The following is a 16504-nucleotide window of genomic DNA, read 5'->3' as shown; positions in this document are numbered from 1 at the left end:
GTGGGCAGTCAGCTTTAGCTCACCTACTTTGAATAAAACCGGATCATTCCTCATTCCCATGCCTGGATGATGGATGGGTATGTTGTGTAACACAGGGCCCGGAGCAGATTGCTCTGAAAATCTTTTATCTGCTGATTCCTACAGGCATCAACACCAGATTCCCTTCACCTCTTATATTTTAAACAATTAAAAATCAACAAAGAGCCTCCGCCTTCCTCAGCCTGCGACAGCTTCATTTCCCTAAGGGCCTCTGGAGGCGAGCCCCGTTAAAACGCTTCCGCAAACGGCATCCTGCCTGACCCCCTCCCGCTCCTGTGCAAGGCACCACCTTCACTCGGGCAGCCGCGCACACGGCTACACACGCACACACCCCGATACACACGCGCTGGGTGCCGCAGCCGGGCTCTTTAAGCGGTCCTGCCGCCGGGGCCTGCCCGGCCCTGCCCGCCCCGGCCGGGCCCCGCGGCGCTGGCAGCCGGCCGCCGGGGGCATGGAGGCGCTGGGGGCGGCCGGGGGATTCCTGCTGGGCCTGTCCCTCCTGGCCTTCGGCCTGTACTGCTGCTACGTGCGGTACATCCACGCCAAGTACGACCACATCCCCAGCGCCCCCCGGGAGAGGTAAGGGGCCGGTGAGGGGCGGGGCCCCGGGGGGTCCGGGCGGCCGCGGGGGCGGGCGCCAGCGGTGGGAGCCGCTCAGCAGCGCCGGGCCGCGCCGTGAGGCAATGTCGGCGCGGAAGGTCAACACCGCGGCCCGCGTCTGTGCGGGGCGAGCTGCGGGGCGGGCCAGCAGCCCGCTGCGGTGAGCGAGCCGCCCCGCCGGCCTGTCCCGCAGCGCTGCCGGCCAGGCCTGCGCCCGGCGGCGGCCCGTGCTGCCCTGCCCGCCCCGCCGGGTCACCGCGGGCGGCCGCGGCAGCCCCAGGGCAGCGGCCTGGCGTGGCCGGCCCCGCCGTGCGCTTGGTGACGCGGGGGGGCCCGACAGGCGGGAGGGGCTGGCTGGCCCAGCACAGCCGGCCGTGCCACAGCGACCCTGGCTCCAGCCGGTGCTTCCCTGCGCTCCCTCACGAGGGAGCGGGGTGCGTGGCTCCAGAAAACCCCGAGGCGTAAGTGACAAAGGGCAGCGAGAAAGCGGCCGGCCAGGCAGGGCAGCGCCTCACAAGGCGCCCCCGTTCAGCCTCAGCTTTGGGTGCCTGTGCCCCCGTAGCGTGCCACGGGAAGGGACACCATGCCAGCCCAGCACTCCGACACGAACACTCCTACAGGGACACGGGCTTGGCAGCCTGACTCCTGGCTTCAGCTTAATTGTGTCACCAGGGTCGGATACCAAGGCTAGAGAGGGGATGGATTTTGCCATCGTTGAACCTGCCTGTCCTTAGGTGCGTTTTTGAGGCATGAAATAACACACTTGATGGCAGCTGGAGGCACCCTGCTGCTGCTTTTCTGTCCCTTCTACAGGATTTGAGGTTTTGTTAAAAAAAAAGTATTTTGAATTAAGAAATTCACAAGTGCTGAAGCTGCGAAATGGCAGAACCAGGCCTTGTCCCTTGTGTAGCCCTCATCCAAGGCTGGTTTAAAACCCAGTCAAGTTAATCAGTAGGAGAATACAGAAACAATAGGTGATCAATTTGTGTACACCGGTGCTCTCAGCAACACAGGTGTTTCTAGAAAAAATCAGTATATGTGAATAGGAACTGCTTGTTCAAAGACTAAGCGTGCTTGAAGGATTGTGTGAGGTAAAGCAGGCAGAAAGATCATGATCTGAGGAGGACCTTGGAACCAAGGCAGAGACTGGAACCAAGTAGATAAATCCACTGGGACAGAGTCAGGTGATAGATTCGCAGAACTGACAAGACCAAAGGAAACTTCTAAAAACTTTGGACATTGACCAATGATTTGATAAGTGCATATAAGCTGTGCTGTATCCCTTTGTTTTCTGCTACTCACCGAGGTGGCGGCCCAGCTCTGAATTGTGATTAAAGCAAGCCTAGCGGTACCCACATCTGTGTACATTTTTCCTTTAACAGTTTGCTGTTGGTGGTCAGCCTAGGATCCTTCCCAGGAAGGTTTCTAGTACCGGTATGCCTCAGTGGAAGCTTGTCTGCCATGTGAGCCCACACTACTTGATAGCTTTTCAAAAGTACAAATTGCCAGAGACAGTCCAAACCCCCTATTTCAGTACGTGTTGCACAAACACTTCCACTCCTAAATGTCCAAGGGAAGGAAAATCAAATACTTCCAGTTTTCAAAAGACATATAGTTAAAAATAAAGGGGGAGGGGGTAAAGCTGGGTGCCATGTGTGGTGGTGGTCTCCCCGGTACAAGACAGACATTGGCAGACCGAAGTGAGTCCGGTGGAGGGCAGACAGGATTCTTGGGGGGCTGAGAGCTGGGCTTGCTTTGGGTGGAGAAGTGGCTGCTGAAGGGCTGAGGGGACCCACAGGCTGTTTTCAGCTACCTGATGGGTGGTTATGAGAAGACGGAGCCAGACTGTCCCTGGAGTTGCAAAAAGAAGGACAGAGGGCAATAGGCACAAGCTGACTTGAGGGAAATCCCAGTTAGGTATAAAGGCAAAAACACCCTCACCATCAGGATGCACAAATGCTGGCACGGGTGACTTGGCAAAGCCCTGAGCCATTGTTCTCACATTGACTGGCCTGGAGCAGAGTCTGGACTGGTGGCCTCCAGCAATCCTTGCCGACCCAAATTACTCTGCAATGGGATTCATCTGAATCTAAACACTTCTCAGCTGAGACTGTTATCTGGTAACTGGAGAAGAGCAGCACCAGAAGCAGAGGCTGGTTTGTGTCCAGCTTGCTGCCCACTGGGACCAGCCCCCAGTTGCGGTCAGCAGATCTGCTCCCCAGCAAGCTAGTCCACAGCTTGTATCCTTTCAAGGTATTATTCTGTCCCAGATGCACAACTTTGCCTCTGCCCTTGGCTCTTTCGCTTTGATAAAAGCTTAAGAAAACCTTATTTTAGGATGAAGTATAACAGGATCTTAACAAAATCTCAGGTGTCTCAGGTGTTGTGGCTGCATGATGACAAGATTATGTTATCGCCATTGATTTCCTGGGCTGATGTATTTTTGTCAGAACTAATGCAGCACACCTCTAAAGGACTTGTGCAGGACAGGCTGGAAAAATGAGTCCTGGTGGCTTTGTGTTGTTTTTACTGCATCAGTGGCTCACCTGTGAAGAAGGGAGGTCATGTCCTCAAAGGTTTGCTTCATATTAAAGATTTAATAACAGGCAATGGGTAAAAAGGATTTTTTTGCAAATACATGTTTTCAGTTGATAGTGTCACATAGTTGTATATCCCAAACCAAGCCCATGCTTATTTTTTTTTTTCATGGCATGTAGTAAGTAATTAGGACTTCTCATTAGAGGATGAACATTTTAGGCCTGTTGTAACACCTGACTTAAATGAGTGGTGATGGAAAAGATACCTCTGAAGATTCATTTGTCACACCAGAGGAGCCATGAGTGGGACCTTGCTTCATGTGCTGCAGATAGAGGTTTCCAGAGCTTCAGCTAATGAAGGACTCATCTGTTGTATTTAGGGCTTTCACATCTTTTTGGAGTCCAGTTACAGTGGAGGAGTCAAGTGAAAGATTAAAAGTTTCTTTAGACACTGGGTACCTGTGTTGAGTGCTTGTTATTTTAAGTGCCTCCTGGTTCCAACAGAAAAAAAATAAGAGCCTGTTTTTCTTCTATAGCTTGTTTATACTAAAAAGGATGATAGCATGGCTGTCTGTCTCTCAAATGGAAAACAGGTCTCGAGCGCAGCTTGCTTCATTTAGAGAGAAGCCTGGCCAAATTTTTCTTCAGATGTATGCAAAGCCGGTGGGAATTCACCACTTGCAGCCGAAGGAAGAAACTGATCTCTTAACTTTAATGCAGCTGTTGTATTTGAAGAGTTAACCTTTTATTAAATTCTGCAATTTCTGTATTAACCAGTGATTATCCTTCTAGGTTGCCCTCTTTTTTTTTTTTTTTTTCCCAGCATTTGGGGTGACATGGCTTTAGACAGGAGGTAGTTTCTAATTTTACTCAATTTAACTCTGTTGACAGAACTAAAGTTATGCTTACCAGGGCAGAGCATGTATTGAAGAATGTTTAAGCAAATGTGTGTTGTATGTACAGAAACATGATAGATGCAGTCGAGATTCAGTCAGCTAGACAAGGAGCAAAGCAGTTTGCTGGGAGCTCCCACCCAGACCCAGATATCTCCTATAATACAGCAGCAAAAGAGACCTTGTCCTGCCTCTCTGCACTGGTCTGCCTGGCTGCCCAAGTGCACCAGCTTGACCCTGGTCCCCAGCTCACTCATGTGGGGGCTGGGCATTGTCACAGTTAGGTCTTACTTTTGCCTTTCCTTAGAAGGAGGAAAACTGAGCAACACTCGTATTGTATCACTGAGCAACAAGGATTGCAGTCCATACAAAATCCTATGTTGTCATTGTCATGACACTCTTAACCTTCGTTTTCTGCAGCTTTTTATTTGGACATCTGCCGATCTTGTGGAGGAAACAGGATTTTATGCATGATATCTTCCTGCAGTGGTAAGTTGAGACATATTAATAACAGTGAATGGGCTAGCCCTGTAGCATAAATTGGGAAATCAAGGCACAGGGGCCCTGAATTATATATTTAGCATCATTCAGAAGGTCAGTAGAGGTGCTAGAGAGAGAACACTGATCTTTCTCTTAATGACTTTATTCACTGAAGACTGCAGTAGTTCCCAGTACATGCTGCTTTGGTCCTTTGAGGTTATTAGGTCTGAACGGTTTACATGTTGGTGGTTTGTACCATAATTATCTAATTATTTTTTTTCCTTCTTCCTTCTCTTCTTGTAGGGCAGAAAAATATGGACCTATTATACGGCTGAATGCCTTTCACAGAGTCTCAGTACTGATTCTGAGTCCTGAAGGAGTGAAGGTGATGCAAAATAAAGCCAAATCAACAGTGGGGATTGGCCTGGCCCTCCAGAAAGAGTGAGGTGATGCCTGATATTCAGGGCAGCATGGTGCAGCCAGTTCATGCCTGCAGAGAGAGTGGCTCTGGCTGACTTAGGAGCTTGAGGTGCTCTGATCAGTTGATTTGCTTTGTTACCTTTATTTAAACAACAGGTAGAGCAAGCATCCACCATTTCAGAAAAGGAGACTCTCTGCAAGAGCTTAATATCTCAAATGTGTGAGGCATGAGGGACTGAATTTCTTCCTCTAAATCTCTGCAATAACCACAGAGTGAGATTTCAGGTCATTGGGCAAAATCTGCTAGAGGCATGCAAAACAATCTAGCAGCACAGGAGCTGGGGAATTGGGGCACACCAAATAATTAATCTAGTCTTCAGACTGTTGCTACAGGAGGAAAAGAGTGAGTGGCTTTTTATGTTTTGTCTGGGAAACAGATCATGCTCAGTATTCACTGACCTGAGATTTGATTTTAGGAGTTCTTGATGTCACCACAGTACCCAAAGGATCGGCTGGTGTATGGTCGTATCTTCAGCTTATTTGGTGAGAGGTAGGCTAAACACACCCGAAGCCATTATGATCTGAAAATAAGTGCAAGATTAATAACATCACAGGCATTGTCTCAGACCATTTACCTTAGTGTGGGGACCAATAACTAATTCCAGGCATACATAAGCAGCATGTACCTATTAAAATACGTGTCAAGTCAAATGTCTTCCCAGTCAAGGAGGAGGTTATGTTGAATTTTTTTTTACCTTGACAATATTTCCCCCTTCTGTAGATGTTCAGTTAGTCTCAGAATAGTTTGTTCAAAACTTAGATTTTTAGATGACTGAATTATTCCTTAATGCATGCAAATTTCCAGCTCCTAAGTTCAGTAATAGAAAGGGATTTTTCTCTGTTAGCCTGAGGCTTTAGAAAAATAATAATCCAATTGTTATAGTAAGTATGTGCATAACCGCTGTAATGAACCAGCATCTTATTGAACTCGGCAGTCTGTGCCAACCAGGCAAAACATATCTGCATTTCAGTCGTTGTCCATAGTAATGTAACAGTTTTGTAGTCAAAGCAGCACGGTGCTCCCTACGTGTGGGAAAAATGCAAGAAAACAGATGTGAAAGAGTTATCTTTGTGACTACGTGGGATTCTGTGGGCTCCCTTGCTGAAAACCATTCCTTTCCTTGTTTTCCTAAATGTTAGGTTTCTAGGGAATGGCTTGGTAACTGTTTGCAACCATGAGCATTGGCACAAGCAGCGGAGGATAATGGATCCAGCTTTCAGCCGAACGTAAGGCAAATATCTTTGGGTTGATCTAGTGCTTATTTCTACTGTATTTTCATGATTCTTTATGTCGTTGATTCATTATTTCATACTTAGAAAGAGAAAAAAAACATTTAGTGCCAAAATCATGTTTTACTTAGTCCAACACACCATTTCTGGAACAGGTATAATTTTACCAGGTTTCCCATGGGACAGTGACACCCGTAAGAGCTCAGCGACAGCAGAAGGGTCGCAGGGTTGCATATTTGGGAATGTGGTGATGGCTGCCTTGTTTTGGTAGAAAACAGACCTCGGGGATTTGATGTGGGCAAGCCTCATCATTCACCTGACTGATTCCCTGTGGGAGATACCGTGTGATTGATAAGCAGGGGGTTGGTCTGGTTTGCTTGTGTGTGCCTCGATGCGTTGTGTTTAGGGTCTCAAGATGAAGTCCGCGTGCTTTGGCATGCACAGGCCAAAGCCTTTTGCCACAACAGCCGTTGTTTACATGGCAGGACAGGGTGGGGCTGCTATAAGAAGCATTTAGCTCATTTTATCTGTTTGCTTTTTAAAGTATAATGGCAAATTTATTACAAATAAAAGAAAAAACTTTACCGTTTTCTGTGGAAGATAATGAAGGTAGTTTTGTCTGAGCAAAGATGTCCCCTCCAGAGCCTCCATTTCTCATTTTTATTGATTGTTCAGCTACCTGATGGGTCTGATGGAAACTTTTAATGAAAAAGCAGAGGAGCTGATGGAGAAGCTAGAGGAAAAGGCAGATGGAGAAAAAGAGTTTAGCATGCTAACGATGATGAACCGGGTGACTATGGATATCATTGCAAAGGTACCAGCTGTCCGCTTTCTTGTTTCCTCTGCAACTAACAAGAAGGAATGGAAGTAACAAGTACCAGCAGCAGGATGTGATCAGGAGCTGGAGCCAGGGAACAAAACCTTTACCCACTAGTGCCAGAAGAGCTGAAGGACTAAGTAATTGTGCCACTTCCATTTGGGCTGAGCCATAGGGAGGGGCGGTTAGGTTGCACAGCCTGGTTGTGGCCTGCAGGATGGGGACCCTTTGCAAAAGCCCTTACAGCCTCATACCTCCCACCCCTCCTGCTGAAAGGGGCACACCAGTGCTTGCTCTTGTGTGGATGTTGTGTTACTACCATTATATGTCAGCATGAAGTCTGCCTTATGCTCACTTTTCCCTTCTCTATGCAAAAAGTTTGGGATGAACAGAGAGTAATCGTAAATTATTAAAACCCCAGATAAGGAGGAAGCATAATGTAGATATTGCCCTTCCCTCACAGCCTCCTGCAAGGTGGGGTGTAGCTTGAGGTGTTTTTAGGAAAAGGCAGTGGTGTGAGGCTGTTCTGCTGTTTCACCCCAGCCCCAGAGAGCCAGGAGGATGCAACAAGTTGCCTTTTTCTCTCCTGCTCTTCAGGTAGCCTTTGGCTTGGAATTAAATGCACTGAGTGATGACCAGACACCTTTCCCGCACGCTGTGACTATGGTTTTGAAGGGGATGGCCAAGATGCGCATGTCCTTCATGCAGGTCTGTATGCTTCTCACCTCAGTCCTTTCTGCTCGCAGCCAGCTGGAGCCTGTGCTCCTGCATGAGTTAGTGGGTTGGAGCTGTGCGAGGCCCATATACGATGGGGAAACAGTCACCTGTAGCTCCTTCCCTCTAGCATGCCTCAAGATAAAATTCATTTAGTGCTTTAAAACACTTGCATAATTAACATTAACGTTTGATGCTTCCTTTCTCTTTCTGCTTTCTCTTCCCCTCTCATGTATTGTCTTCTTATATGGTTTTACACTTGCCCACCCATCACTGCAAAAATTGAGATTTTTGCCATTTGTCCAAGGAGGATGGCAGCCTTCACTCAAGGTAGAAGAAATTTGAACATTCTTACCATAAAGAAATTGTATTTTCAACCCAAATTAATATGCTAGGAAATTATGTATGTAATAAGAAATATTTAAGTTAACATTTCACAGTTTCCCAGGAAGCTGTATTTTAGGCTTTTAGAGCTTCTGTTTTCCTTTTTGGGCCCCGAGGTGAGATTCTATATTGCATGCTGCAATTTATTTCCATGAAGAGGTAAGGAATTTTGCTCACAGTGCCCAAAACATCAGCTGTAACAAGGCAGGACATCAGCATGCACAAAAGGAAATATTTCTCATTTCAACTCAAACCCTTCACTTGGAGAGAGCAGACATTTTTGTGACAGATATCATTTAGCAGAAAGCAAGGTACTCACTTGAAAAATAACATTAGCAATATTTTTTTACCAGCAAAAGGAATAAAATGACTGAAGAAATTCTGTATTCAGTACATGCCAGGGAATCAGAAGCTGGTAAAGGAGGTCAAGGAGAGTCTGAGGCTGCTTCGGCGTGTGGGGAAGGAGTGCATTGACCAGAGGAGAGAGGCCATCCAGAATGGGAAGGAAGCCACACTGGATGTCCTTACGCAGATACTGAAAGGAGACGGTAGGGGACACATTGCTGTTTGATTGAATTTCTCTATGGCACGTTCTACCATGAGATTCAGGAGGAATTGTTTTGGGGATCTGAACTTTGATCCTCCTTTAATGTCTTTTTCACACTATAGTGAGAGTTGCTTTGAAGATTCCCTGTTTCTTTCTGTTAGATCAAATATTGGTTGCAAATCACTGTCGAGTTGCCCGTTCTGTATCTCCTCCCAGTGCCACCTCAGACAAAATGTGCAAAACAGGGAAGGGCATTCTGGCTGTTCCAGCTGGGGCACGCGGGTGTCTTCTAATTTTGTTTGGTTTTCGCTCTTGACAGCTCTGGAGGGAACTAGAGATGACGAAAACATTCTGGATAACTTTATCACTTTCTTTATCGCAGGTTGGTAGTCTTTTAATGCTTGGATATGTCATGTGGGAAGCTGTACCCATTCTTGGGCTGTCTACAGGGTCACGATTAATGTCCTTGCTCACTCCATGTGATGCTGCTGTAACCAGGAGTCACTTGGTTGGAAGGCAGCAGTATTACACTAGCGTAGGACCTGCTGGGTGAAGTCTGAAGAGAACCCTTAGTTTTCTCATGGGCAAATGATATGTTATAGCGCCAGTCCAGTGGTTTCCAACCTGTGGTACAGAGGGCAGCAGTGTCTGCTGGGGTGTAAGGCTATTTCTTATGAGTTCTGGCACTGCCTCAAATCCTGCTAAACCCCACTGAAAGCATCTTCAACATGTCTTCATGTCATCTCACCCACATGATTAAACAAATTCTTGCCTTAAGAGCGCTAGTCAGTGCTTGGTAGGAGAGAGCACTGTGAAGCCTATTGGAAAAAGCAGGGGCTAAGATGATGCATGAGGTAAACAACATAGAAAGATTTACCTTGCAAGTCAGTAGGAATTAGGTTTCTTAGAAAGTGAGGTCAAAACACTGTTCTCTCACAAGAAAAGTGTTACTGCAACAAATAAATTTTTTGCAGAAGTCTGTTTTCTGCAATGCTTTAAAATAATACATCTGCCTATCCATGAAACAATGAAAACTATGCATATAAAGCAGACTTTTCAAGACAGACAGTGAGAAGTTCTGTTTTCCCTCCAAATCCTTGCTTCTCAGCAGAACCGTGTGTCCCATAATATGACAAGACAAATACGAAACCTCACTTTGCCCTTCTGTTAGGGAGCTCATAACCAGTAGGTGCCATACGCAGCCACTGCAGTGTTCAGCAAGGTGGCTTGTATCTTTACCAGCTACATCTTGTCATTCTTGAAAGCTCCTTACATAGAATTTACATCCCTTTTAGTGTTTCCTTTTATTTCTAGCATACTTGAACTAAAACATTTGGAGCCTGATGTTTAAAGTTTCCTGTTCACAGTCACACTTGTAAACCATCTTTGTGTCATATTATTATTTCACACTAACCTTGAAACCAATTTTTGGTGTCGTTAGGTCATGAAACCACGGCCAATCAGTTGTCATTTACAGTAATGGCACTGGCTCAGCATCCTGAAATACTGGAAAGGTATGTGTGCTCCAGTTTGCAAACCCAGCTTGCTGTTAATTTCAAGGTAAACTTAATTGTAAGGATTATTAAAAAGCTAGGATTGATTCCCAATAAATTCTAGTCTGGCTTCCAAAATAAAGTTTCATAGTCCCAATATATCTAAATTTTTTTTAAAAAGCTTAAGATTATTTCAATTCTATCTAGGTAAATTTTTTCTTCCCAAAGCCTTTGTACATACTGGTCCCAAATCCTACCTGATGTGGCTGCACTGGATGCACATTGCTCCATCCTGATACAAGGCACAAGTTCAGGCAGGCTGGCTGGGAATCAGTAGGCATCTTGCCTAAGGGTGGCAGTTGAAGGCCAACTCTGTCTGGAAAGTGAAAAAATGTAATTTGTCAACTTGCCTAGCAAGAAACGGGTGTCTGCAGTTAACATTTTTTAATTTAACTGCAGGCTTCAGGCAGAAGTGGATGATGTTCTTGGTGCCAAGAGAGACATTGACAATGAGGATCTTGGCAAACTCACCTACTTATCACAGGTACTGTGGAAGTGAGGTAAAATACTTGTGAGAGCTCTTTGGTAGCACCTCGGCCATGTCATGGAGGAGCCCCGCATTTTTAAAATTTTAAGAACGATGCCAGTATTTGGTCCTGACAGTCTTTGTCCTCAGAGAGCCAGCAGGCAGGTACTGTAAGCCATTTGCAGCAGCCCAGCCTTGTTGGGAAGGATGCTCCTCAGATTTCTTTCCAGAGTCCCACACAATTCCTTCACTGCTTTCCTTAATTATTACCAAGCTGGGAACTAGAGTGGGGTTGCTTAATCCCTACCTGTTTAAGCTGAAACTATAGCTGTATTTTAAGAAGGATTTGCCGCTTCAAGCCCAACCTGTGTATGAATCCCACGCACTTCCCAAACTCACAGCTCTATCTTTGTTTGATTATTGTTAAAGCATTTCCAGCTATGATCTCACCACACGCTATAAACTTGGTGGGATTTGAGGACATCCAAAAATAATGGCTGGGTTTTGTAATTTCTCTTTTTTTAAAAAATGTATTTATTATTCAGTCTTGAAACCCTCTTCAGTCACTCGGGGGCAGGGAGGGGGAAAGAGAGTTTGGTCCTAAAAGAGGTGATGTGTATAGAAATGCTAGTTGGTAATGAACTACAAAACCAGGGCTTGGCTACTTGCCAGCGTTTGTGTTGCTAATCCTTTTTCACAAGATGAGGGACACCACTAGCCCTCAGTAGAGGCTGAATCCCCATCTCAGCAGCTATTCTTCCTCTTATATTTCTCTGCTTGCTATGATCGCTTTTCTCTTAAACTGCCCTGCTGAGGTGGATGATGGTGTTTTACCATTTGCATTATCCTATCCCATGAACCACTGTGCCTTGACAGTGGATAGATCTCAAAGGTGTGTTTCTCATAAGGAAAAGGCATCTCTGTGATTACAGAAATCAGCAGGCTTCCTTAGACTTCACCAAATACCATCACAATTACACCACTCCAATTAGGATGAGGTATCTAAGCTTTTCAGTTTTAAGACAGATCACATGAGAGCCTTTCAAAGCAGAACAGAACAAGCTTGGATCTGTACAACCAAAATCACAGTTGCCCTTGGTCAGAGACAGTCCATCAATGGAGAATCAGAGACCACAGGACTCTTCTCCTGTCACTCAGGCAATTCTGAATCTTTTTGTCCGTGCTTCTTTTTCATTAATCCACTCATGCATACATGCTGTTAATTGCATTTGCAGTGCGATGCTAATGTGCGCTGTTAATTAGGTTTCACTTTGATGAAATAAGCCATTCTTACAGCTCACTGCCACCAAAAGAAGTGGTCTCATTCCATTTTTTCCTCACTATTGCCTATTAATTTTCCTTTGCCAGGTTGGTTTTTGTCATTTTGGTGCTCTGACCTGGCTCAGCTCCCCGAGCCGCAGAAGCAGGACAAAGGCAGGAGCAAGAGCACAGTGCTGAGAGTGGGAAGGAGGTGGGAGCCGGCGCTGAGAATAGCACACTGGGGGCATAAGACTTCACTCTTAGATATTCCCTTTGAATTTGCTTCCCAGTACTTTTTTCGCTTAGTTGTTGACCTGACTTGAGGTGTCAGATCTGTTCAGTGTGTGGCATCTTTTGAATTTCCTGTGTTTTTTAATTCTTTTTCTCTGTGTTTTACCAGTTGTAAGAAAGAACCTGAAGGAACTGACTTAGCCATATATTTTGCCCACAGAAGTCCAAGACAGATACACCAGCATCTGTTCCATAAGTCAAAAGCTCCCATTTAGCCAAAGTGAAAGGCCATAGGGAAGTAATTAATTTTATTTCTGCTTTCTGCACCATATCAACTAACTGAGCTTTTGTGCTTTTTGCTAATGCAGGTTTTGAAGGAATCACTGCGGCTGTACCCACCTGTCCCGGGGACAGTACGCTGGTTGGAGGAGGAGCACATCGTTGATGGTGTCAGAATTCCTGCAAACACGACACTTGTTGTGAGTCCCATCCACCATCAGCTTTTTGCTGCTCTGTTGATCCAAATGTAATGGATCTGTGTGTCAGAGGGCCAAAATCCTCCCAGGGCCTATTGCTACTGGCGCCTCTGAAATTTTGGCCAAAACTGGTGTATGAAGTGGGGCTCTGGATTGTTTTTGCCTGGGGAGTGGAAGGCAGTTGTGGTTTTGTACCGGTGACAGCAAAGAGGCATTTTCAGTGTGCTGCTCCTCACTAATGCAAATAATCTCGTTCTTGACAGTTTAGCACATATATGATGGGAAGGATGGAAAAGTATTTCGAGGATCCACTCACTTTCAATCCAGACCGGTTTAGCAAAGATGCACCTAAGTGAGTTTCTTTTTACTCCCAGGTTATTAAATATGTAATAAGGAACCATTACAGGAAAAGATTTCAAGGGGAAAAAAGGCAGGATAAAACTATTTTTCCATTCCACTATGAGTAACACTAAATCCTCATCCAAATGCAAATAGAGCGCAATAACGTGCAGCTTTTGGCCAGAAGTTCTTTTGACAACAGAATATCTTACAAAGAAAGACCAATACTAATGTTATTTAATGTTTGTATCGAGGTCAAAGCTTTGAGCCAAAACCAGATTGAATATTTGCCTTGGTGCAATACAAACATTTAATATGCAACAGCCCTGGCCCCAGGATGCTTGAAGTGTCTCTGCATTAAAGAGGGAACAAGGGACAGAGGATGCTGTTCAGCCAAGTGGGCAGGCAGCCTAAGTCTGAGCAGTAGCTGGGAGTGCAATAGGAGGGACCGGTGACCTGAACAGTTGGTGCTGATCTCTGCATCTACCTACTTCATGAGGCAGGGGTTCTACTTCAGCCTAGAGTTAGTTTGGTCTCCTGACCAAAAGCCCTCTCACTCACATGGTTCAGAGCTGCCCAAAGGAGCAATAATTGGGTGGATTGTTATATCCTCCTGATGGGCTGGAGAGCACTTAGGGTATGCTTGACACTCAGCTTTGAAATAAGGTTTGCACACATCAGAACAGCTGTGTGAGCTGAGCCATATAATAAGTGGAGATGACAAGGAAGCTAGCTGCAGAGCTGCATTGCTGCTCCAAAGCAAAAAAATGTTCATTTGGAGATTGTCCTAATGAGTCAGCTAGGTGAGGTGATATTTAGACTATTTCCTTGCTACTGTGATGAAATATTTGCTTGTTTCTTTACAACCAAGCTGTCAAGAGTGACGGTTTTGAACATGTTTCTTTGCAGGCCATATTACTGCTATTTTCCATTCTCTCTGGGACCCCGATCCTGCATTGGGCAGGTGTTTGCACAGGTAAGCAGAGGCCTGGAATGATGCTTCATTAACTGGCACTGGGCCAGGTCAGGGTGTGCTGGCTGTGGCTGGTGGTGGGGGACCAAAGGCCACACTGATGGTGCACTGATCCTCTTCCCTCTGGAGGGCAGATCCCCACTGTGCCCATGACATGGCATGTCTCTCAAACACTGTCACATGAGCAGACATACATGTACCACACTGGTCCCACGTTACCCGTGTGCGCATGCAGACCAGGTGCCTGTAGGGGAGGGGGCAGCAGGCTGCTTTCCCTCTGAACTGTCTGGGTGACCCTGCTTGAATCAGAACCCCTTGATGGGAATCGCAGTCAACATCCCTTTGCCAGCTGAGGTCAGACACGTGGGGGTGTGCAGGGGCTCTTAGGGACCACCCCGTGGCTGCAGCTGGCAGAGTTAAGGCAGGGAAAACGTCAGCTGGCAGAAGGGCATAAGGCAGGACTGGCAATGAGAAGGTGAAGAGAGGGCTGTGTGGATGGGAGGAACAATTTAATGCAGTATATGAGCATGGCAGAGAGCATTTCAGAAAGACAGAAGGCCAGCTCTTTGGGTGTGTGCTGTGAGTTCATCTAAGCACCACTGCTCAAAATCTTCAGATTAAAGTGCTTAGTTTTCCACTCTGATTTCCAAAATGGGGTTAGTGCATGAACACAAGGACCGATCTTGGTACCTGTTGGTTGTCTTCAAATCCAGGAAGGCCCAGACAACTGTTCTTCCTGCCCAAACTCAGATGGCTGCGTTTACACAGCAACATTTAACTTTTAAATCTCTATACTGACAAAGCAGCGTGACATAATACACTGACTTTAAGTAGCTGCAGTCCAAGCTGTATTTGCTGTCACTGATGATGAATTTGCTGTTCTTAACAGATGGAGGCGAAAGTGGTGATGGCAAAACTGCTGCAGAGGTTTGAATTCCAGCTGGTACCAGGGCAGAGTTTTAAACTCGTGGATGCTGGAACCATAAGGCCACTAGATGGAGTAATGTGTAAATTAAAGCCAAGGAACCCTGCAAGAGGCTGCCGGGCGTGACTACTGGGAGCATGACATGGTAGTGATAGTGTTTCTTCTGATTTTGAAGATCTTCACACTAATTAAAGGTTAGACTTTGCAGGCCCCTTTAGACGATTAGTAGACTGAAATTTTTTCCTAGCCTTCCTCATCATTTACTGAAGAATACCTTAGGGGAGTCACTCCAGTGAGCATCTTCAATCTGGAAGTATACCTGGAATTGCAAAGTATGTTGTTTTTCCTGGATGGCTATTTGGTTCTGACCAGACTTGGAAAAGTTTGGTGTTCCTGGAGCTCCACACAAACCTACACCCCAGCTGATAGTTTCCACTAAGTTTGCTTAAGACACAACGTAGTCTTAGTTAAGCCCTTGTTTGGGGAGTTTCCTACTTACGCAATGAAATCAGAAAACTTAGTGGAGCACAAGATTTGGGCTGAACTTGGGAAGAGAAGTTTGGAGATATTCTCTTGGTCAAAGCAATTTTCCCATCCCTGCTCTAAATGAGAAGAACAATTGGTAGGAGCAATCTGAAACAAAAATCAGAGACTTAAGGTCACTACTTTTCCCTGTTGCTTCTACCCAGTTTAATTCAGTCTTTCCTACTTCTTCCGGTATTATTCAGAGCATAGGTTCCCAGTCCATGGTGTAGAAGGGGGCTTCCTCCTACCCCTTCCCACAGCCTGTGCCCATTGTCCTGAGATACTGTTTTGAGAGGGAGGGGGTCCTGCTGGGCTTATTTTGACCTGGATCATTTTCCCCATCTGATTTACTCACAAAGTACGCCAGCACTTAGGCCAAGTTGTCTAGTAGGTACAGCAGGGTTGGAAGTAAGTGCCTGGAAGCACATACTGCTTAAGGTGATGCTGCTGCTGAACAAATGTGTCTGCAACTTGAGCTAGAGGAAGGAGAAGGTCCCGCACCACCTTCTTCTGCAGATGTGCCAGAATTGGTCACTGCATGTAGGCTTGCAGCCTAGTTCTGCTAGGGAAAAAACTAGTATGTGAAAATGCCACCTTCCAGAAATGTGTGGATACCTAATAGGAGTTTGTGCCTCATCACAGAATACAGGGAATTTAAGACATCTGGTACTGCTGCTTTCTTTCTTACCTTTTTGAATTCAAAAGGCAAGAACGCAGTCTGTACACTGCCAACTTCCTGTGGTGGTTTCTACACTGGGAGAGTAACGTCCTGGAGCCTTCCCGGCTCTGCTGCTGTTGTGCACATTCAGTGCAGCAGTGGGATAGCAGGCTAATAAGGTTGCTGTAGCTTTTGGTAATATAAATAACATCATAGAGTGTGCTAATATGACTTAAACCCAGGGGTGCCAATACCTGTATTGCTAGGGGAAGTTTAGTCCATGAGTAGATCAAGTCTTCAAGCCCTTGTGCTGGATATCTGCCTATGTTCTCCTAGACATTAATAAAATCATACTGGGAAATCAGGACTCTCCAGCT

At 45.9% G+C, this 16504-nt stretch overlaps 1 protein-coding gene across 2 annotated transcripts; it reads left to right on the top strand.

The window, feature by feature from the left end:
- Positions 1-322: 322 nt before the first annotated feature.
- LOC121091732 (cholesterol 24-hydroxylase) lies at positions 323-16491 on the top strand. Of its 2 annotated transcripts, XM_040601847.1 has the most exons (15): positions 323-618; positions 4490-4558; positions 4853-4934; positions 5446-5519; positions 6170-6256; positions 6935-7073; positions 7674-7784; positions 8566-8722; positions 9041-9103; positions 10163-10235; positions 10674-10758; positions 12600-12710; positions 12971-13059; positions 13956-14022; positions 14909-16491. In XM_040601847.1, exons 1-15 carry the CDS (start codon positions 491-493, stop codon positions 15068-15070), a joined length of 1497 nt encoding a protein of 498 aa, XP_040457781.1. In that variant the 5' UTR covers positions 323-490; the 3' UTR covers positions 15071-16491. The 2 variants fall into 2 exon arrangements, with proteins under 2 accessions (XP_040457781.1, XP_040457782.1); XM_040601848.1 differs by lacking the exons at positions 323-618; positions 4490-4558 and having other exon boundaries at positions 4897-4995.
- The last annotated feature ends 13 nt before the right edge of the window (positions 16492-16504 follow it).

This window comes from Falco naumanni, chromosome 7 (assembly GCF_017639655.2).
Source record: "Falco naumanni isolate bFalNau1 chromosome 7, bFalNau1.pat, whole genome shotgun sequence".
NCBI lineage: Eukaryota > Metazoa > Chordata > Aves > Falconiformes > Falconidae > Falco > Falco naumanni.
This window is presented reverse-complemented; position numbering and strand designations above follow the sequence as displayed.

Coding starts and splice junctions, on each gene's coding strand:
- LOC121091732 (XM_040601847.1), top strand. CDS start 491: ATGGAGGCGCTGGGGGCGGCCGGGGGATTCCTGCTGGGCCTGTCCCTC. Junction 4,559..4,852: donor CATGATATCTTCCTGCAGTG/GTAAGTTGAGAC, acceptor CTCTTCTTGTAG/GGCAGAAAAATATGGACCTA. Junction 13,060..13,955: donor TTTAGCAAAGATGCACCTAA/GTGAGTTTCTTT, acceptor GTTTCTTTGCAG/GCCATATTACTGCTATTTTC.